At 36.1% G+C, this 22,892-nt stretch overlaps 1 protein-coding gene across 2 annotated transcripts; it reads right to left on the reverse strand.

Annotated features, from left to right (window-relative positions):
- Window positions 1-6,514: 6,514 nt before the first annotated feature.
- LOC110441961 lies at window positions 6,515-21,396 on the reverse strand. Of its 2 annotated transcripts, none has more exons than XM_021485285.1 (4): window positions 21,343-21,396; window positions 18,473-18,960; window positions 12,878-14,694; window positions 6,515-9,854 (listed from the first exon to the last, which is right to left on the reverse strand). In XM_021485285.1, exons 2-4 carry the CDS (start codon window positions 18,763-18,765, stop codon window positions 7,726-7,728), a joined length of 4,239 nt encoding a protein of 1,412 aa, XP_021340960.1. In that variant the 5' UTR covers window positions 18,766-18,960; window positions 21,343-21,396; the 3' UTR covers window positions 6,515-7,725. The 2 variants fall into 2 exon arrangements, with proteins under 2 accessions (XP_021340960.1, XP_021340961.1); XM_021485286.1 differs by lacking the exon at window positions 21,343-21,396 and adding an exon at window positions 19,765-19,921.
- Between the last annotated feature and the right edge of the window lie 1,496 nt (window positions 21,397-22,892).

Consider the following 22,892-nt stretch of genomic DNA (forward strand, 5'->3'; position numbering starts at 1 on the left):
ACGACGAAGTCGTAATATAATGACTGATGACCTCGAGGGCATTCAAAGGACAACTGATATTGCAATCTCGATAACGCTATCTCGTTAAGTAATTCTTAGTAACCCTTAGTCATACACGTATATAGATAACTCTTTCGTTGAACAATTTCGTAGATTTTTGATCCTAAAATTGGCAGTATAATACATATTTTAATGCATTTTTGATTTTCAAAAAAAGGTGTTTTGACTGCACTGGCTTCTTGAGTGAACATGCGTCTTGATTTGTAATAAATGTTTCTACTTTTTAAACACAAATTTTACCTTTTTTGATAGTATCATTGTTTTGTTTCCAACCTACTGATTCGGTTTTTAAACGGTCAACACATGTACACGCAGGTTGATGAATATTATGGACAAGTTTTATTGTTTAGACATCATGATATCATTGGGAAATATGCTATTTCTTTGTTTGATATGGACGTCGATGTATTTTATGATATTCATATTTGTTGTCATTACCCCTACTGTTGGTAGAAGGTCATGACATTTCTTGGATTTATCCTAGGTTTGACATATTGTGGATGAAGCAGAAGACGCCTAAACTTCCGGAACACATGGTCTTAATATCCTTCTACTTTTCTCGGGTCTCCATGCAAATATTTCCTTTGCCCATATTATGTCCTATTTTAATCGGTTTCGTTATCGATTTACAGTGTAGCTGGCACACGTTTGTTTTCCTGACTAGTACCAGCGTCTGGACTAATAATTAATATATACGGATGATGTGTACTGCCTGGTAACATGTTTTGACTGGTAATACCCAACTGGACTAGGGGCGTCAAAATACGCCTAGAATGTATCACAATACATTGCATTACAAAAAGAATCTGTTATGATATGTATCCCGATTTAGTGTCACAGGAAATAGTTGTTTCATTTGTTAAAACATTATCAAAATGAATCACATTACTTTTCACCCGTACAATATAAATCACTTTGATAGAAACGTTTCTTCGTTGCAGAAAATGTTTATAGTTATTGACAGTTCTCCCACAACCAGTTTAGTTTTCCGAACTCATGGGATGAATCTATTAAAAGTAAGGTAACATTATTGGTTACCCAAAAATGGGTTACACCCTGGACGTTATTTCATTGGTCAACCTTCTAATCATGACGTCAGGTAACAATGCTTTGTGACGTCATCTTCCATTGTGATGCAAAAGGAACGTTTAACGGCAATTGTTTCTTCGATCGGAAACATGAATTGTTTCCCATGAAAAACATGTTGTTTTTTTGGATATAATATTGAAGCATTGGTGGAGCCCTATTCAAAATATATATAGCGATTGTCCCCAAACGAGTGATGGTTGGTAATCATGTTCATCTTACTCGAGTTAGTTACTTTTCAAATTGCATAAAGACTCAGTAAGTCTTGTGTCTTTATGCAATTAAAATGTTATTTAGCTCGAGTTAGATAAACATAATAACCAACCATCACTCGTTGGGGGTAATCTCTTGAATGTGTATTAATTTTCAAAATTAGAACACTTAGTTGATTAAAAACATTGGGATATTGAAAACAATTTGCGAAAGATCATACATCTGTATTCCGATACTATACAATATGACTGTGTATTTCAATATACCGGTTTTCCTATATGGTAAGATATATCCTGGTAATATGTTTTGTCTGGTAGAATGTAATGACAGGTAATATGTCTTGACTGGTAAAATGTAATGACTGGCAATATGTTTTTACTGTTAATATGTATGACTGGTGATATGTTATGCCTGATAATGTCTTGCCTGGTAACATGTCTTGAATGGTAGTATGCTATTTGCTTAGTAATATGACTTACCTGGAAAATATGTCCTGATTGGAAACATGTCTTATTTGGAAAATATGTCTTGATTGGAAACATGTCTTACCTGTTAATAGGCAGTGTTATATTTAAACTGAATGTATGGCAAGATTACTAATTTCGATTCTTGACCTAACAAAACCATGTCAAGATCCGGAGTATGAGTCTATCAATTAGGAAACTCTAATTGAGGAAGTATAATTTAGATCAGAATGTCATCCTTCTTCTTTGGTATGGACAATATGTTATACATTTATTTTTTTAAGAAATCAACACTTTTTTATCATATTGCTGCAATAATAAATCACATGATGTGATAGCTAACTGTTTAAGCTGACAGGGGAAACGTGGCTTCCAATGTACAGATTTCAAGATAGGCTTACTTCAAGGAATCTAAGTTTGAACGACGGCATATTTAATAATAAGACTTATTATCGATATTTTATGGTGTTCGATTTACATATTTGGAAAGACCAGGGAAGAGGTTTGTATATAAGAAGTATATTTTAAAATTGAAGTAGTTTATACAAGATTAACAGCAAGTTTGTTTACTAATGTAAATTTCTCTGAGGCGATATCAGATGGCGTCTTTATTTTCGTAGTTGATATTCTCCATTGAACTGAACGCTAACTGAATGAAAAAAGAAGTTCCAGAACTGGACGTCATCTGTATATTTCTAAGGTTCGTGACTTGAGACGCTATGTATCTAATATTACTCATGTCTTCTACTACGAAACAGAGCATAAATAAATTTAAGTGTCGGTTTTACCACGGAATTTAAAGTCCGTGGTTTTACTGAAAACAATTAGCTATTAAAAAGTCTACATCAACGTAAAAACATGTTATAATAATAATGGAAAATGGGAGGTACGTGTATACCGCTTTATCACTACCAAATGGCCAAAGGGCCTTCACAACCAGCCAATGTTCAGAGATAAACTAACAATTAACAGTTTTCCGTGACTTAGGACGCAATGTATTGTATACTACTCATGTCTTCTACTGCAAGAACAGAACATTAATAAATTTAACAATGTCGGTTTTATCACGGAATTTAAAGTCCGTTTTACTGAAAAAAATCTCCATCAAAATGTCTGTAACATCAATGTTAACATATATGTTCAAAGATAAGTTAACAACCGGGATTTTCTTCGCTACAATTTATTATTGTATTATTATGAAATGATAGCTTTCCATATTTATGTAATAATTTAATACGCATTAAGACTTCAAAATAGTGCTGGCTTGTTATCAATCTATGTCGATCGAGCAACATAATTATAATGAATATATGATTGAATCATTTTAAACACAAGGTTTAACATTGAGCGCCTTTTACGATTCAAAAACTAAATAACTTTAATTAAATAAACATGATAACCAACCTTCAAAAATTAAAGAACTGTTTGATTCTATAATATATATATAATAATATCAGTAATGTCATATTTTACACACATTATCATTTTTTGACGGGAAAAACGTTATGAATGAAGACATTGATGTAAAACGAATGCGACACTGTATATCAACGCCATTTCTTTCGGGTCAAAGTTAACATAAAAGTGGATTATTGACCTATGCAAACGCTTCCAACTGGTCATCACAAACGTGATAAATAGTAAAGCATGTTTTAGGATATATATAACACCTGATTAGAGTAATGAAACTAGCATACGCCAAGGTACAAACGTACCCATAATTCCCGTTTTACGCCTTTCTGAAATTTCCATGGGGAAGATTACATGTGCTCAGCATTAAAAACATAAATAAAGCGTGTGTTTGTACACCCTAGTACACAATAATACTTTTAAATGACATCTTTTGAGCTGTTCTTTCATATAAAAATCTTAGAAAATAGGAATAGCAAATTCACTGTTTGATAATGTTCAAGTTAAGGGTCCAAAATCGGGAGTCTCCCTCCTAAATAGGGAGAGTTGGCAAGTATCGGCAAACACTTTGGTGAAATATGAGTTAGTAATAATATCCTGAAAATATGAAGAGTGTGGGTTTGAAGATTGTAGGCCATCTTTTATATTTCGCCAAACCATCACTATGTTACATTTAAATACAGTGATTAGATTCATTAACACTCAGAACTGATTTAAGCAAAAGCAAAACATAAAATACGGGAGTATTTTGAATATTTTTTTTACGCAGAGGTATGCACATAGCTGCTCCGACTTCTGCATATCAAATAGCAAACTAATCAACTCTAATAAATGAGGTGATCACTTAAATATTTCATAAAATTCCGACAAAATGTTATTCTCAACCCATAACTATTATCAAGTGTATCATATTTCTAATAGCAAATGTTCAAAAATTAAACAAAACATGGTAAAACCTGCTTCCTTTTAACGAGTGAAAGAATCGAAACGGGTTTCGGGTTTTTTCTCAAAAATTTGAAAAATTCTTAAGTTGGTTTGTTATTTGTTATATTGTGAGAAGAATTTCTAACAATATTCCCATATCATGACTTCAATTTAGTCCTTAGTAAATATAAAAAACGCTTAAAATTAGATATCTAATTTATAGTAGAAGTTGAGATATTTCTAAAGCAAATTTAAAAAGATGTATGGAAATACTAAGCAAGTTTAATAAAGGTAAGTGAGGATGATGAAATTAAAAGGCCGATTGAACATTTATTTCAATCTCAGAAACTATGGAAACCAAATTATAAAAGTGAAGGAAACTAAGCAGATAACCAGGTGGCAAGCATGAAATACATACAAATTCTGCTAAAGGTGAATTTCTCTAGCTCGATACTTGTATCATTTATAAATCGCCAGAAGCAAAATTAAAACGTGGTACAAAATTGTTGTCTTTGTTTCGTTTAATACAATGAAAATGTGTCGTGACCATATTAAGGTTTACATTGCCAAACACGTGACCACTTCTTCGTATGCAGCGCTTTTAACACAGTTGTCCGTAACTTTGGCAATGAGACATATGATATGCTCTTGTACCATTGTTACCCAGTGCACAACATTGTAAAACAATATGTAACGGGAAATAAAATAAGGCATTATTATTAAAACATTAATTTGAAACAAACATTAACAAAATTAAGTGAAACAATTTGTAAAATAGTACATAACATGTAATTGGGTACAACAAAATAACAAAAATTAAAATACCCATAAATATACAACTAATATCATCGAATCCATAACAAAAAGCCCAAAGACCTTATTTGCCTGATAAAATCCTGTTCAAACGTTTGACACATTTGTCCTCGCAGCCTTGAAAGTAGATAACGTAGCACATCAGAGCAAAACTGAAAACTAATAACTTCTAACACTGTTAGTTAACAGACAAACAAATTGACACTTGATCTTGCATTTTACAGAAATTATAACACTATAGCATTTGACTCCAGTGCAATTTAACAGACGTTTAAGCAGTTTCTTCGAGGACAAATTGTTGAATATCCACACCTCATGTTAATGTATTAGGTTAAAATAAATCAAGTTGCATATTTGGCAAAATCAGTTACTCAAACCTGATTACATAGATACATGATAACTGTTTTTTTCTGTAATTTCGATATTACCGACATTGAAAATTCTAGAAATCGTCAAACTATACTTCAGTTTCATTACGACTAGTATTAAAAAAATATGACAATAAATCTAACAATTATCAATAAAAATGATATTAGAATGTTATAACACGAAAAAAAACCTGAAGACAGGTTTTAAAACAATCCAAAATGATATATATATATATAAATATGTGTGTGAATAATACGACGTCTCTTAACAACTATAAATGAATAAAATTACCTGTTTTGATAAAAATATCACTTTGATTTTTTTTTACCGAAGATCACTTCCGGGATCTTTTTTTTTTTTAAAAAACGTCCATCCGCACAAAATCAAGTACATACTATTTGCCGGAAAATTTCCGCTTTAGTTTAACATTCGCCTTGAGAGCGAATTTATTATGACAGCTAATTCTCATCAGCAGCATACCATAAGAACTATTAATCTAATGACTATGCATTTTATCAGCTATCGTAGAGTAAGAATATAATCAATCCCTGATGTGAGGTATGGATAAGGTTATTCAAACCCAAGGGATAAAATATTGAGCAAGAGACCCGAAGCTTTGCCGAGGGTCTTTTGCTCAATATTTTATCACGAGGGTTTGAAAAACCGTATAATTACCTCACATCAGGGATGGAATCTATTTCTTGCTTATTACCTAAAACCCGTAAAAACAGCTGCTTTTCTAGTAAAGTTATAAACTGTCCGCATATTTCTCATTTGTATATGAAGCCCGGATGGCAATTGTTAGTGACGTCAATGATCCTGACTGACCCCAAAACGTCATACAATGACGTCACGAACAATAACATGACGACCCCGAAAGGTCACTATAATTCCCCTGCCAGTCTGCGCGTGTAAGCGATCTGGACCCGTGGGTCGGATAGAATTTTCCATCTATATTATTCAGAACATTCATTAACCCTCGATGCTATTTTGTATACAAGTCAATTCTCTGAGCTATTTTGTAAAAATATCTCTCCGTTCCGTAAATTATCCATATACATGTAGTTATTTTGTACATAAATTATCCATATAACTATTTTGTACAAAAATATCCACATAGCTACTTTTTACTTAAATAATCATCTTTGCTATTTTTGTACATAAATTATCCCTCTATGCCATTTTGTACATATATAAATCATATTGCTACTTTGTACATAAATTATCCATATATATACATTAAGTGTGTTCATAAGTTATCCGTATATAGCTATTTTGTACATAATTATTCATATACATATAGTTATTTTGCACATAAATTATCAATATAGCTATTTCGTACTTAAATTATCTATAAAGCTATTTTGTACATAAATTATCCATATAGCTTGTTTGTATACAAATTATTCGTTTTTGCTACTTTGTACAAAATTATCCCTGAATTCATTTTTGTACATCAAGTATATTTCTACACATTTTGTAAATACATCACTTGTTCAACAATGTATATTCTGTGCTATCTTCCGGTTTGTATATTGTCTTGTTCTGCAGTGTGTCATCCAGTTGTGGTGGATTTTGTCATACAGCTTATAATATCTATCCTATGTTTTAGATACAGCTTGTCCTGTTTTGTGTGTTTTGTTAGTTTCTGCAGTGTGTTTGCTTTTTTCTTGTGGTTTCTGCATTAGTTTTGTCCTGTTTTGTGTGTTTTGTTATTTCCTCTGTAGTGTCTCAGGTTTTATCTCTCAATTCCTGCATTAGTTTCTCCCTGTTGTGCATGTTTTTGCTATTTTTTCTGCAGTGTCTCAGGTTTTATCTTGTCATTTCTATGTTAGGTTTCTCCCTGTTGTGTGTGTTTGTTATTTCCTCTGCAGTGTCTTGGGTTTTATCTTGTCATTCCTATGTTAGGTTTCTCCCTGTTGTGCATGTTTTTGCTATTTTTTCTGCAGTGTCTCGGGTTTTATCTTGTCATTTCTATGTTAGGTTTCTCCCTGTTGTGCATGTTTTTGTTATTTTGTCTGCAGTGTCTCGGGTTTTATCTTGTCATTTCTATGTTAGGTCTCCCTGTTGTGCGTGTTTTTGTTATTTTTTCTGCAGTGTCTCGGGTTTTATCTTGTCATTTCTATGTTAGGTTTTTCCCTGTTGCGTGTGTTTGTTATATTTCTGCAGTGTCTCAGGTTTTACCTTGTCGTTTCTATGTTAGGTTTCTCCCTGTTGTGTGTGTGTTTGTTATTTTTTCTGCAGTGTCTCAGGTTTTATCTTGTCATTTCTATGTCAGGTATCACCCTGTTTTGCGGGTTTTGGTAATTTTTTCTGCAGTGTGTTAGGTTGTACCTTCTCATTTCTGTGTCCTGTTTCTTGTGCATCTTTTGGTTTGCATGGTGTGTCATGTTTGTTGTTGGGGTTTCTCCAGTTTGTTCTGTGATGTGTTCTTCAGTGTGTTGGAGTGACACAACATATGCTTCCTGAATGACTTGTGAGATTTAAACACCAAATAACACGTACTACAGCTGTAACTATATGCCATCTTCTTGTCGTGAGCCGTGAACTGATGTTGCAGCAGCTCTTTCTTCTTGTCGAATCCCTCGTCACACAAATCACACGAAAAGTACTGGTCGCCGGAGTGATATTTATAATGTCTATCTAAAAAGCATTTCTTGAGAAACATTTTCTTACAAAGTATACACTCGTACACATCCTTGGCCTGGTGTGTCTTTTGATGTGCCTCCAAATTTTCAATATGGTCAAAACTCTTACTACAAAGATCACATGTCAAGAATTCTTCCTTTTGTTTTTCTATGTGAGCCAAATGTGACTCCAAATTATCAGTATGTTCAGTCTGTGTCTCCTGACTACCAATGTGATCAGCCTGTGTCTCCTGACTACCAATGTGCTCAGTCTGTGTCTCCTGACTACCAATGTGCTCAGCCTGTGTCTCCTGACTACCCATGTGCTCAGCCTGTGTCTCTGGACTATCAATGTGGTCAGCCTGTGTCTCCGGACTATCAATGAGCTCAGCCTGTGTCTCCGGACTATCAATGCGCTCAGCCTGTGTCTCCGGGCTATCAATGTGCTCAGCCTGGGTCTCCTGACTACCAATGTGATCAGCCTGGGTCTCCTGACTACCAATGTGCTCAGTCTGTGTCTCCAGACTACCAATGTGCTCAGCCTGGGTCTCCGGACTATCAATGTGCTCAGCCTGTGTCTCCGGACTATCAATGTGCCCGGACTGTGACTCCGAACTATCAATGTGCCCAGACTGTGACTTCAGACTATCAATGTGCTCCAGTGGGGACTCCGGACTATTAGTATGCTCCAATTTTGACTCGGGATGATCAGTGTGCCCTGACTGTGACTCCGGACAATCTGTCTGCTTGAACTGTGAGTCCGGACAATAAGTGTGCTCGAACTGTGACGCTTGACTATCAGTCTGATCCAACTGTGACTCTTGATTACCAGTGCGCCCCAACTGTGACTCTGAATCATCTGACGCTTGGCCTTCTTTGTGTACTTTAGACAGTTCTAACTGTGCCTCAGGACTATCTAATTCTATGCTATTCTTGTGGACCTTAGAATGCTCTGACAATGATTCAGGGCTATCTAGCACACAGGTACAGCTGTCACATTTGTAGGTTTTTTTCTCAATTTTTCCAGCTTTGTGTAACTTTAAATGTCTTTCCCGTCCCCATTTACTCGAAAAAGATTTATTACAAACCTCACATTTGAACCCTTTAATGTGTATTTTGTTGTGTTTTGTAAGCTCCCTTTTAAACATAAATGCTTCACAACAATTCCGACATTTATACTGTAAGGAGTCCATTTTATGCTTTCCCTTTTTCATGTGTCTATTATAAAGCAGTTTTGTTTCACAAATTAGTCCACAGTCTTTGCATTTCAGAATGGCGTCATTATGCGCGTTACAGTGACGTTTAAATGCGGTTTTTGAGGCGTACCACTTTCCACAGATCTTACAACGCATGAGTTCTTTTTCTTTGTGCTTCTGCATGTGATGTTGAAGAGCGCCCAGGAGTGTGAAACCTTTCCCACACAGAGCACACTGGTGGATCTGTTCTCCTGCATGTTCCCTCATGTGGATCAGTAGGGAGATAGCCGAGGTGAAACACTCTCCACAAACTTCACATTTGTCAAGGGTCATTGTAGGAGTTTTACTTGTTTTCTTATTCTTCACACTTTCTCTTGGTTTTTTACTTTCTTCCTTCAAAATTTGCTGTCTGTGTTTTACATTTTTTTCCACATATCTCTTTTTGTTTGCTGTCTCCTCCACCACCGATGCTGTTTTTATTACAGTGGCTTCATTAAGAATTTTCTTCCCCTTCTTCTTTTTCTTCTTTTTCTTGTTCTTCTTCTTTACAACCTTCTCACTTTTATTGGCATGACTTTCCTGAACTGTTTCAGATTGTGGTCTGTAGGTTTCTCCAACAGAACATACACCAAGTGAGTGTAAACTTGGCATATTTCTGTGTTGGATTGAAGTTGTAACTTTTTTAGTTCCACCTTTAAAATAACAAAGAATGCACTATAAGATTGTTAAAAGAAATCAAGATCTCCAATATCTCTGTGAGCAAGCTTATAAAAATATCTTCCCCTCCCCCCCCCGCTTCATTTTATCTATGTATTTGAACTTTTTTTGCAGGATGTATAATACCTCAATCTCAAATCCCTTCCGTCATGTACATATACATATGATAATCTTTCCCCGTGCAAAGTTACGAGAAAATCCAACAAATGGTTAAGGAGTTGTGTTTGCAAGATTTCTGGAGGAGAAATTAAAATTTGATGGGCAATTTCTCCCTGAAAAATATTCCAATCGCAAATTCATTTCAGCATGCACATCTACATGTATGACCTACTTTCACTGTATAAAGTTACAAAAAATCCAGCTTGTAAACGTTTTAGGAGAAGTTGGGCTTACGAGGTTCAAGGGCAGACGGGTGTACAGTGTGATTCCTCATTAACCCCACCCCCTACCCCACAAACTTCGTAAAAGAAATATCAAAGAACAAAGCCCTGATATACAGTGAAACCTTTTACACTGCCAACATATGTAGAAGAAAACTTTGGCATAATAAAGGGTTTTTGTGATAAATTGAGGGAAATATAAATAAAATTATTAAAAACAAGAGGTTGTGGGTCTTATACCCGAGTTAAAATTCAATTGTTACTGCATCCTGGTTATTTTGATGTGACAAAGAATGGAGTACATATGATCAAATATGTCTTTTTGACTGGGGATTGACTTTTACAAAATAATTTTGGGGAGGGACCAACATTAATATATGTAATTATCACAAATTTAAAATGTACTGTGTTATCCAGCGAATATACCCATGTCATGTTTTTTTTAGTATAAACCCATGTATAATCACCTATCAGCCCTGTAATCAATTGTTTCAATTGTTTTAATTGTGACGTCACGCCTAGGACAAGTACATGCCATCACAGACTTTCACACTGGAGTCGAAACGACGGGTTTTTACATTTCAAGGTTGCATGAAATTGTCGTTTTACCTGAATAAATGCCACAAATCTTGATCATGTGATAAAACTAAAAAGGGATCTTTTTTTCATTTCATATGAAATTTATGAAACTCGCCATGAATTTTTCACTTTTGCTCACCAGAGGCTCGCTTAATTGAAAAATTCTTAGACTTGTTTCATAAATCTCATATGAAATAGAAACTCATGTTAAATCCTATATATATATATTATATATAACTAGTAAATATCAGGGATCACTAATTAAGTAAAAAATTTACCCCAAAATGCACTCACATCTAAAAACTCAGCCCTATAATAATAATAATAATAATAATTTGAGGTTCTTATATACCACAGGGGCATGGATCGCTTTACTTGTAATATTAAAAAACGGTCTCCTATACTAATAAATGTATATTAGTATAGGAGACTCTTTTTTTAATATTACACGTAAAGCGATCCATGCCCCTGTGTTATATACGGCTTTATCACAACCTAGTTTGTAGGTCTAGTCAAAGCGGTTCAGAAATTATTATCCGTGGTTATAGGGCCATGTACTCATTTACAGCTGAGTAGACTAAAGCTGTCACGATACACTTTACCCACGATTCGATACGTATCTCAATATTTGTTCCACAATTCGATTATTTCGATTCGATACACCTTTATTATAAGATATAAACAAAATGAGATATATCAGTCGTTGGTACACGGATACCCGAAGTGTTTTCCACACTTTTGATTTGAAGCTTGCCGGAGCATCACAAATTTTCATTTCCTTACCGCGTTCCGCCATTTTGTTATGAATGCTTTGCGATAATTGCATCCTCGCAGTCGATTGGCTGAGAGTTTAGAGATCAGCCAATGAAATTGAACGTCTCACAGACGTTTCGGCTGAAGCGGCATACACTAATATTCAGATGGTGACATAACGAAAATCCGGAAAAATAAATCCTGAATCGAATCAAACATATATAATAGCGGTACAAGTGCATCTCGGTGAATCGTGACACCTCTAGAGTAGACTGGGACAAGCAGAATAAAGTATCCTGCTCAAAGATACAACACAGTGCCGTGCCGTGACTCGAACACGCAACCCTTCGGTCACGAGCCCGGCGTCCTACCACTAGACTACAGTGCCTCCTCTATATTGATGTGATCCCCCACCTTTTTCTAACTATTACTACCACCATGTTTCATCAAAACCTGACAGAGAGTTTCTCTGATAGTAGCTTCTGAAGTCAAAAGTAAGATTGATTCAGGTTTTTGAACTAAGTGACCCCTATAAGCCTTACCTCGGGGGTCAGACCCTTCTTGTGTAAATGTTCTGATCCACATCATCTAAGTATCATTGCATGAAAAGTTGGTGAAAATCCATCTTTAAGTTCTCAAAGAAGAGTTTTTTGGAAGGTTTTAAGGTCTACAACCTTTTATCTAATTATGTCCCTATACCCATCAGCCCCTTGGCAGTTAAGCCTCATCTTCAATATAGATTCTGATCTCCACTATGGGTTCATGATTACCACCAAGTTAATATATATATATATGTAATAGGGGCGGGAAAATGTACGACGAGACTGGGGCTTGAATCAGGGACTCTCGAAACTCTAGAGAGACACTCTACTAATTGATGTACCTAGTTGCCGACGATCGACCCAGTACAGTTTCGTTTCATAAACATGTAATTAACCAACATTTATGTAATGACAAGTGTTCATGATTACTTTTCTTCGTTCATTTTTAACTTGTTCATCCCTGAAATTTCATAATGAATTATTCCGACCTTTGAATTGGAAGAGTTCAAAATGGGTTTTCAGGGGTGAACGAGTTAAACTAACTAAACCACAGTTAGACTATATTGTAAATTTACTACAGTTTGACAATATTGTATCCCTACCACAAATTGAAAATATAATACCCCTACCACAAATTGACAATATTGTACATGTATCCCTACCATAGTTTGACAATATGAGCCATTCAATGATTTAAGGGGAAATATTTGTTGGTAAATAATAACATAAAATAACTCTGCTTACTAATGCCTGGTGCTGTTGTCAGGTCTAAAGGAGTGGCCTCGTTCTCTTCATCAATCACAACCTGATCTGTTGGCTGCACATCTCCCTCGTACGCATCGTCAGTGTCACTGGCACCTCGCCATCTTGTTCCACTCTCCATAGCGACGATCGTACATTCGTCCTGACAGATGGGGGAGCTGTTGTTATCGTCAGCTACCAGGTAACCATGGTTGTTGATTATATCAGCTTTCAGGTATTCTATCTGGCACTTAAGGTTGTTGATTTGTTCTTTAACACTGCTTTTTTCTTGACCAGAAACAACAGGGATGGTACATGCGATGTTGTTTTCTTTATCAGTGATAGGTTTAGTAGGATGTTCCGCACTCACACCAGATCTGTTATAATTCTGGTTATCACTGGCAGGTTTCGTACTGACACCAGATCTGTTATAATTCTGGTTATCACTGGCAGGTTTCGTACTGACACCAGATCTGTTATAATTCTGGCTGTCACTGACAGGTTTCGTACTAGTGACATCTTGACGATCAACGATAGTATCGTTTTTGGTAATGTGTCCATTGCAGCTATCCGAACTGTTGTTCCGAGCATCAACAGACGAGTCACGTTTCGTTAGATCTGTCACTGAACCATTACAAACAGCCGTTGCCATACCAACTGTTATTTTAGCACTGTCTGGTTGTCCACAACTTGCTGTGTCCAAGTTTTTACCCCTTCGTCGTTTTTTTTGAGTAATCACCTTCGAGGACGTACCTCCTAAATTCTGTCCCTGCGATACCTTTCCTTGGACGTCATTCACCAATAATTCCCTTTGAGATGTTTTCCCCAGAATTTCATCACTCAAGTGTTTACCCAGAAATGTTTTCTCAGAGGTTTTTGGGGCCAGAGTTTTACACCTGGACTTCTTCCTTGAGATTTTATTGCCCAGATATTGTTCCTGAGATGTTTTCCTAGAGACTTCATCCTTGAGATGTTGTTCTTGTGATGTCGTACCCGAGATGGTTTCCTCAATATGCGGACCATTCAAAGTTTTCCCTACAAAGTTATACCTTAGAGTTTGTCTTTGATATTTAACCTCTACTCCTTTATCTCCCAGATGTGTTGTTGATGAGACTTTCCCATCCAGAGGTTGTGTTTCAGACGTTTTTCCCAAGATTTCATCTACAAAACCATTTTCGAGATTTGTTATTGCCACCATCTTATTCTTGGCATACTGTGACGGAGGATAGTTTACAGGTAGAGCCGGACCGATGTCGTCTGAAGGTTTCGACACACTATCCATATGTTGTTGTTTTGACCCCGGCTGACGAACAGGAACCACAGAACTGACCTCAACAGACGTAGGTGCATCGTCTGTCACACATCTGCGCTTCGTCATGACACTGCCTTCCAGTGTCATCAATACACTAGCCTTCGCCGGCTTAGACGTGCTGTCAACAGTTTGTCTGCGTTTTAGCAAGTTTTGCAATGCTTGTGAAACTGAAGTGATGTTTACTCCAGACTTTGGCTGATCATCGAGTAGGAATTTACTTGCAGGAAGTGCAGAAGAAACGTCATCAACAGAACTGTGAAGTTCTGGAGCCACTGACCTGATTCTGTCTTCAGTATCACATGTGTTTACTCTGGTATTTTGTACGAGTTTCGAAAGTTTTTCATCTTCAGAAATGACAGCCGTTACATCCTCTATGCTCTTTGGAGTATTGATCCTGAGATACGCTTCACACAGGTTGACCAGATTGTTCACCTTGAACTGCCTGGCAACTCCAAGCAGGGTCACAGCGTCAGGAATAGTCAGGGTTACCATGTCTGTGTAAATATATCTGAAAATCAAAGGATATTAAATTAATTACAGTGCAGGTAAGGTGAAGTACAGTGTATTTAACTCATTCACCCCTGCAAACACATTTGAACTCTTCCAATTCAATGGTTGGAATAGTTTATTATGAAATTTCAGGGGTGAATGAGTTAAGGTGACTTTATATCATGTACAGTAACAAGTGGCCCAAAGGGCCTGTATTGCTCACCTGGATATGTTTAAAGTCATTGATATATGGTAAAGATAATATCACTCCATGGTAGGTACTGTATGTACATGTACATAAAATTTCAGAAAGATCCATCCTGTACTTCTTGAGATATAGCGAGAACAAACTTCAAATGCCAAAATCGAAAATGGCGGCCTGGTGGCCATCTTGTTTTAATGCATACCCCCTAATAGTAACAGGCACTACTAGAGAACTTGATGGAGACCAAATAGGAATAAAATCCTGTAATCTCTATAGTAGAAGAATAATTATAAGGTTTTACCTCTATTTCCTCTATTGGGTCCAGTCCCTCTACACCCAGTGGGTCCAAACCCACCATTTATGCAAAATTGAGTCCAGACAGATTTTGATCAAATTTAATACAGATTTCGATTTCGATTCAGGATTCCAAAGTCAAGGCAACGGTCATCATTATTCCATTATAGCCTTTGGCTGAGGTCGATACCTGGATTTATTAACCCGAGGAAAAAGATATATTGACCTCAGACGCAGTCCTTGGTCAATATATCTTTTCTGGGGTCGATAAATCCAGGAATTGACCAAAGTTAAAGGCTTCAGTTGTTTTATTATTTTACAAAACAGTAATGTAAGCAATCTGAAAAAAAAACACAACAAAAAAGCTTCGGAAGTGGGAAGGTGTATTGTTTGGAGACACGTCATAATTCTATTTTTAAGAACACCCAGTCCTTCAACAAAAATCATGTGCTCCAAGCCAATATCGGTTTTTATCGGTGGACACGTGAAGCACTCCTGGCCAATCACTTGTCAGAAATAATAATGCTATATATAGAAATTATCAACCAATTCAGTGTCATCAGTCTACCAACAATTGTAACTTACTGATGGAATTTGATTAAAAATTATACAAAGGTCAGACATCTTTGTATTTCAGGTTTTGAGGGCCAAGGTCACTGTTGTTATATTTATAGAAAGTCATCAAACTATTCAGTGTCATCACTCTAGCTACTTCATTTCTTAACAGATTTTAATCCAAAGTTTATACAGATTTCAAGTATGAGAATGCCTCGGATGAGTTCCTGTTACAAAGGTCACTGCATGTTGCTATTCATAGTATTATTTTCTCTGTATTTCCCCATTAATATTATCAACATGAAATAAATGATAATACCTTGAATGCATACACATTTCAGGGTGTCAAGACCATAGTTGTTGTATCTATTTATAGGCATTATCAAACACAGAGACTGGCGTCAGGGGCATTCATGTCTTACACATATCTTTTAGTATACCAATTCAGATGTAATGTAAATCTCTTGATTTTACAGAGTTCAGTCTCAAGATAGCTAGCAGCCATGATAGGTGAGTTTTATCAGCTGAAGTAAACATGGAGTGGTGTAAAATATAATATGAACATGTTTTTGTATTTGGTTTACTTAACCCTCTTGTTTATTAGGGGGGGGGGGGGGGGGAATGACTACAGGTTTGGACTTTGTCTGTCCTTCTGTCCGAGTTTGTCCGGGACATATCTTCTATGCTATTTCACCTGTAGTAACAAGATTTGGTAAACAAGGACATCTTGGGATGGTGGAGTGCACAGCACAAAAAGAAGGTCTTAATTTCTATGGTAGACTCTATTTCCCCTATTGGGTCCTGCCCCTCTGGTCCCAGGGGGGCCACACCCACCGTTTATACAAATTTAGTCAAAATCTACTCGGCCGTTCAGGACTAGTTATGTTATATATGGCGCGGCGCCTGTTCGACCCTCTGTCAACTTTTCCTATAAAATGCTACCTCGGACCAGGTGAGCTTACAAAAAAAAAACAATAGCGTTAATGATAATCTGAGTTGCAAAAGAGTTGAATCTGTTGTTAGGACATACATGTAAGAATAGGAACCGAAAATAGTACATACATACATCTATCAACTAGTTTGTTTTTTAACTGTGGATTTGCTGTCAAAATGATGTTGGCAAATTACTAACACATATGTAACAATATCTGTTACCTATCAGAAAACAGAAGCTTATGTATGTCTTCCTTAATCCTCATCAGTATACCAGTTATAAAATGTTGATTACTATATGGAATTACAACATGCTTTAAATCCTATATGCACACATTCCTGGAGAAACAGTTCAACTTATTTCACCCTTTTTAGTTATGGTTTTAAATTTTTTGTACAATCAATTTGTCCATCACATGAATATGATATATATATATACTTCAACCAAGTATGAATTATTTACTGCATATAGACAGTAAAACTTTATATACCCTCAAAATGAAACTCACAATCTTAGGAATGTTCCACCTATGAAGAGTGTTTCATTCTAGCATATTTGGTTGTAAAGAAGAAGATTGCTGATAGCCAATATGACTCCACCCTTTAAGCCACTTAGGGGAGTGAATCAAAGAATTCACATTTTCAGATCAGTTTTAGCAATTGGAAGATACTTGCAACATTTTATTGATATTGATTTAGCAGTTCTGGAGAAGAAGTGAATGGTTCATGGACATACATAGCATGAAGGACAAAGAGGAACAACAGACAGAAGGCAATCATAATAGGTCAGCTGGTTTTTCTTAGGTAATTACCTCAAATGAAATCAAGCTGTATACATAGCTTCAGGGTATATATGTGTAAGACATAAATGTCCCCGCTCATGGATGGGACGGGACAGACATGGGCAACACTATATACCCCACCATTTTATGGCGGGGGCATAAAAAATACAACCACATTTGTTTGCAATATAGGGTAACTTCTTCCCATTGGTTCACATTTAACAGAGACACACGCACACCTTCAGAATATTATATAAAGATTAATAATAATATCAGCACTCATTCCTGATTCTACACTTCCACCATACTCTTTTCCCTCCAAAGCCAAACTCATTCAAATAGAACTTCACTCTTTAACAATACAGCTACTTTCAACCTCAGCCAAAGTGGCTGAACAGCAAAATTCACATGATATTTGTGCCTTCCAAATTGGATCACTATTTTAACTGATTTCAGTCCTGTATCCTTAAAAGAAAATCAAGGTCACCTATTTTAACAAACTTGATAGTCCTCCCTCCAGCTTAGAGCTACAACCGTCAAACATCATGTCTGTATAATCCTCTTTGTTGTTCATGATCAGAAGAAGATGCTTAACCCCACAACCTTGTTCAAAGGTTTTATACTTTTTTGACCCCATTTTACCTTAAATGTGGTGAATTCATGGTCATTCATTTGAACAAAGGAATTTGCCCTTCACCTGAGCATGTATCTAGCCCAATATCATTACCCTAGGCCTTTTGGGGTGGGGGTGGGGGGGTTATAGAAAAAAACTGAGGCAAGACGGATGCTGTATGATGGAGACAATGGATGTCACGCCATGGCATAAGCTCATTTACATTTCAGGCAGGTGAGCTTAACTCATTCCTCCCTGAAGACACATTTGAACTCTTCCAATTCAAATATGGAATAGTTCATTATGAAATTTCAGGGGTCAATGAGTTAAACTTAATAGGGTATTATATACACTATACCTATTACTTAAACAACAAAGCAAACTAGTTACATTTAAGATCAAAGCAAATATTTACCTGAGAAACATGGTGACGGTCTGTTTGGAGTATCTGAACAGAGTTATCTTCCATTGCTGACTTTGGACGGCACTCAGAAGTTTACACAGCACAGGACTCCTTGCCTTCAGGATAAAGCTGTGAGCCTTAACGTTCTCTCCATTCCTTCCGAGCAGGAACGTGACATCCGTATCCAGACTGTGTGTAAACAGATGATCCAGGCACTGTACCAGAGTTTTGTTACACTGCCAGTCTTTACAGCAGTCAGTAATTTTCTTCACATGTATCACTGAACTGGCAGATGCTGAAGACATTGCTAATGAAGAAAACTACACTGATAAAAAAGATGTTTTCAGCTTTAAATTATGTTTAATGCTAAGTGCAATAACCAAGGAACTTGTTGGACTTCAGTTCTAAGCAAGTCATGGGGAAGGAACAGTATTAATATCATATCAAAGATCCACTTCTGGGAAAATATTCAGTCAAAGGAACTTGCATGTCCTCTTGATCTGCAAGATGAAAAAGTAGTTGTATTAAGAGGCATGCGAGTATAACTACAGTATATTCAAAATCAAATTCTTTTTTAAGATAATTTAGCTTTTCAGCTTATCCGTTTGCAAATAACATCAAAATATAGTAGCACACACTGCAATAATACAGTAGACCATGAACAAACTATACAAAGTCACTTGGTATGTATCAGGAGAGGGAAAATGCATGGCCAGAATAGGGTTCAAACCCCGGACCCTCTGAACTCTTGACAGACACTCCACCAATTGAGCTACCTAGTCGCCGACAATTGACCCAGTCCAGTCCCGCTACGTTCCTCCCTCTTTTATCTAAATCTTCGCCCACGAAGATACAACTATTTACAAGCCAGGTTCAGGTATGCCTTTGCCAAGCGTACAACAAATGCTTGAAACAAGGATTGGTCACAGGCAACACTGTAACTGGAGGGTCCCAGGCTCGAATCCCAGTCTGGCCATGCATTTCTCTTTTTCCTGTACATTACACAATGTTTATAACATGTCAAGCTAATTTAACATGACTCACTGTTATTTACTTACTGTAAAACGTTTATATGTACTGTAAAAAATGAAAAGTTAGCATCAACTCAGCAAGTTTCAATTACATTGCAAGTTGAAACACTGAGGCCTATGGTAACTGATCACTGTAGCACGTTTCGACAGTCACATTACGATTTGTGTGCATTTTTTTGTTGCAGAAATAGCTCTACTGACTGAGCTAACGTTTGTATGTTTCCCATATGCGACAATTCATATTCTTGTATTTTGTGTATACATTACATGTACCTTCAGGATATGGGAGAAAATTGCCTCTGGCCCTGACACCAGACTTTAGACATGTTGACAGCAGGCATGGGGCAATTACAATGGTAATGTAATTAATTAAATTACACATTACATTGGAACAGTAGCATTACCCTTACCATTACCATTACATGGTTTTCTTAATGTAATTAATTACCATTATAATTACATTGCCAATGTAATTAATTAACATTAATTACACATTTCTTTTATTTAATATTCTGGGTATATTATTTGACAGATCTATACATTTATGTACATATACATGGTGGTAGGTACATATTTTTTGTAGGTATTTGGTGTCTAAAATCTGGTTCCGGGTTGTTTCGCCCCAAATCCCGTTCGCCCTAGCTAAGGTTGTTTCGCGCCAGGTTGTTTCGCCCTAAAACAAAAAAATTAAGGCGAAACATTGTTTGTCATTTTCTTTTCATTTTATTTGTTTTAAGTAACAAATTAAGTCTTCTTAGTCTTTCATATCATTAAAATCAGTTTTATTAAAAAAAATATGTGTTTGTGTTGTTTTTAAGTACATTGTAAAGCAAAAAACTGATTACGTTATTTTCTTCACGCCGACACACATTATCACATATATTGAATTTAATTTTAGAAATAGATAAGAATAGTGAATGAAACAAAAAAGGTGTAATTTTAATTACATTGCGGGGTATACAACAATATTATTTTTCCATGTTAACACATTTAGTCTACTGAGCGTACACTAAATATACGTCGCCGTGTGATGATGTTTTCTTTACTTGATTTCTGCGCACGTCCGTGTTGTTATTTGCTAATTGGAGGAGATCATTTTGAGAAGTTTTGATAGTACCGACCAATAAAAATGAATATGCATATTATTTAATCTAATTCCGTGATATGTCCATATCTTATCTATATATTATACGTATCTATGTACTTAGAGAAATTAATTTAGTTTCTTTATATGTCCATATCTTATCTATATATTATATACGTATCTATGTACTTAGAGAAATTAATTTAGTTTCTTTATATGTCCATATCTTATCTATATATTATATATACGTATCTATGTACTTAGAGAAATTAATTTAGTTTCGTTATATATCCATAACGTTAAAACATGTACAGGTGTATTTTATAAAGAACAACATTACTGGTTGTAATGTGCAGTATATTCCGGATATTAGTATGTCGGCTTCGGTGATGAATATAGGCCTAAATATATTATATCTGGATTCAAGAGAAAGATAAGGGTTTTTTTTACTTTTAACATGATATTTATGACTCAAAGAATTATTTTTTTTTAGGGCGAAACAACCTGGGGCGAACGGGTTTTGGGGCGAAATAACCCTTAGGGCGAACGGGATTTGGGGCGAAACAACCCGTTACCCTAAAATCTTATGTAACGGGCCAGAGAAAACTCGGGCTAGGGGGAAAACTGCGTAGCAAAAAATCTCCTGATTTCTCGTTTGGAAATTAGCCACATGCCTTTAAAACGTTAACCATCTATTGTAACATGAATTATAAAACCCTTCTCTTCCATAATAACAACTTGGCACACTGTAACAAATCATAACATACCCGCAAGCTTCAGTCTTTCAGATCCTAACATGTTTACCGGAAGTTGATTTATTCTGAATACGATTTTATAATATCAGCGAGGAACACTCTGGAACGTCAATATGCGATTACAATCGATAAAGGTGGATTGAAGTGCAAACTAATGTGACGGACCTGGACCCGGACCCGGTTACCGGCATCTGTTTCTGTAGGGATCCTTTTTTGTTTGTTTGTTTATGTTTAACGGCCCATCGACGGCTGTGGTCATTTAGGGCCATGGTGGGGTCTCACTAATTTGCACCATAAGAGATTTAGCGCCATAGGTGCGCCATAGCAAAATGTAAGTGTTATATCCACGAAATATTTCGATTTTTCCATTGGTATACTCATTTAACATGTTTTGGTAAAGTATCATTTAAAAAAAAATGTGCACTTTGTTAGAAAATTGATCTTGATTACGAAGCACTTTTACACTAATTTGCGCCATACGTGTTTTTATACACGCCATAGCAAAACATAAGAATTGTTTTCAGCAAATAACTGTGTTTTTCCTTTGGTATATGAAATAAACAGTGATTTATTTATTTATCTTATTTTTATAACAAACATGTGAGTAGCGAAGATAAAATCAGATAAAATGGTTCATAATAGCATTCGCATTGTATGTGTAGATAATAAAAAATAAAAAGGGGGTTAAAATAATAAAAGAGATAACGAATAGATGATATGGAATATGTGATATATATATAACGTCAAAAAGGATAAGGTGGGTTAAAAGACATCAGAGTCTATAAAATAGACCGATGTCTTTCAAATAGTTAAATAATGCCTTCGAGTCCACGGAACTGGAAAGAGTTTTCATACCCGGGACTCGAAAGTAGTTATCACGAATGTGTTTAAAATCGGAACATTCTATCAAAAAAATGTTCCACTGTAAATGGAGTGTCACATGCGTGGCATGAAGGTAGATCTTCTCGTTTTAAAAGGTACGAATGAGTAGAATATGTGTGCCCAGTACGGAGCCGAGCGAGGACAACTTCCTGTCTTCGATCTTTCCGACAGGGAATAGATGTTTTAAGTTTCGGTTGTATCTTAAAAAGTTTGTTGGTGGTCTCGAGAGACCAGCGTTGCTGCCATTCATTGTGAATGGCTGTACGAATAGTAGGTTTAAAATCTGTGTATGGTAGTTGGATATTTGTTTGTTCGAGATTCAATGCATTTTTGCTTCCCTGTCAGCAAATTCGTTGCCTTTAATTCCGACATGGCTCGGAATCTATAGTAAAGTTATTTTAGACTTTCTTTAAGATACGAGATATTCGAAGAGCAAGGTTTTGTACGAGTGTGTTTTTAGGATCTCGTAACTGTAAACGCTGTTGGACAGATAGAGAGTCTGAACAAATAAGTGCCTTTTTAATGAGGTGTTCATCGATATGGTCGAGGGCCAAACCAATGGCGCATATGCGCATGCTACAGCAGGAAAGATGGAGGCGCCGCCTGGTAGTCGGACTGAAGTGCAAGTATTAGCAGTACAGCAGGCTGCTGCCACTTTCTCACCTTCTTTGGAACCATCG

Source organism: Mizuhopecten yessoensis, unplaced genomic scaffold, assembly GCF_002113885.1.
Source record: "Mizuhopecten yessoensis strain PY_sf001 unplaced genomic scaffold, ASM211388v2 scaffold716177, whole genome shotgun sequence".
In the NCBI taxonomy this organism is placed as follows: Eukaryota; Metazoa; Mollusca; class Bivalvia; order Pectinida; family Pectinidae; genus Mizuhopecten; species Mizuhopecten yessoensis.

Coding starts and splice junctions, on each gene's coding strand:
- LOC110441961 (XM_021485285.1), bottom strand. CDS start 18,765: ATGTCTTCAGCATCTGCCAGTTCAGTGATACATGTGAAGAAAATTACT. Junction 14,695..18,472: donor ACCGTCACCATGTTTCTCAG/GTAAATATTTGC, acceptor TTTGATTTTCAG/ATATATTTACACAGACATGG. Junction 9,855..12,877: donor GACAACAGCACCAGGCATTA/GTAAGCAGAGTT, acceptor GTTATTTTAAAG/GTGGAACTAAAAAAGTTACA.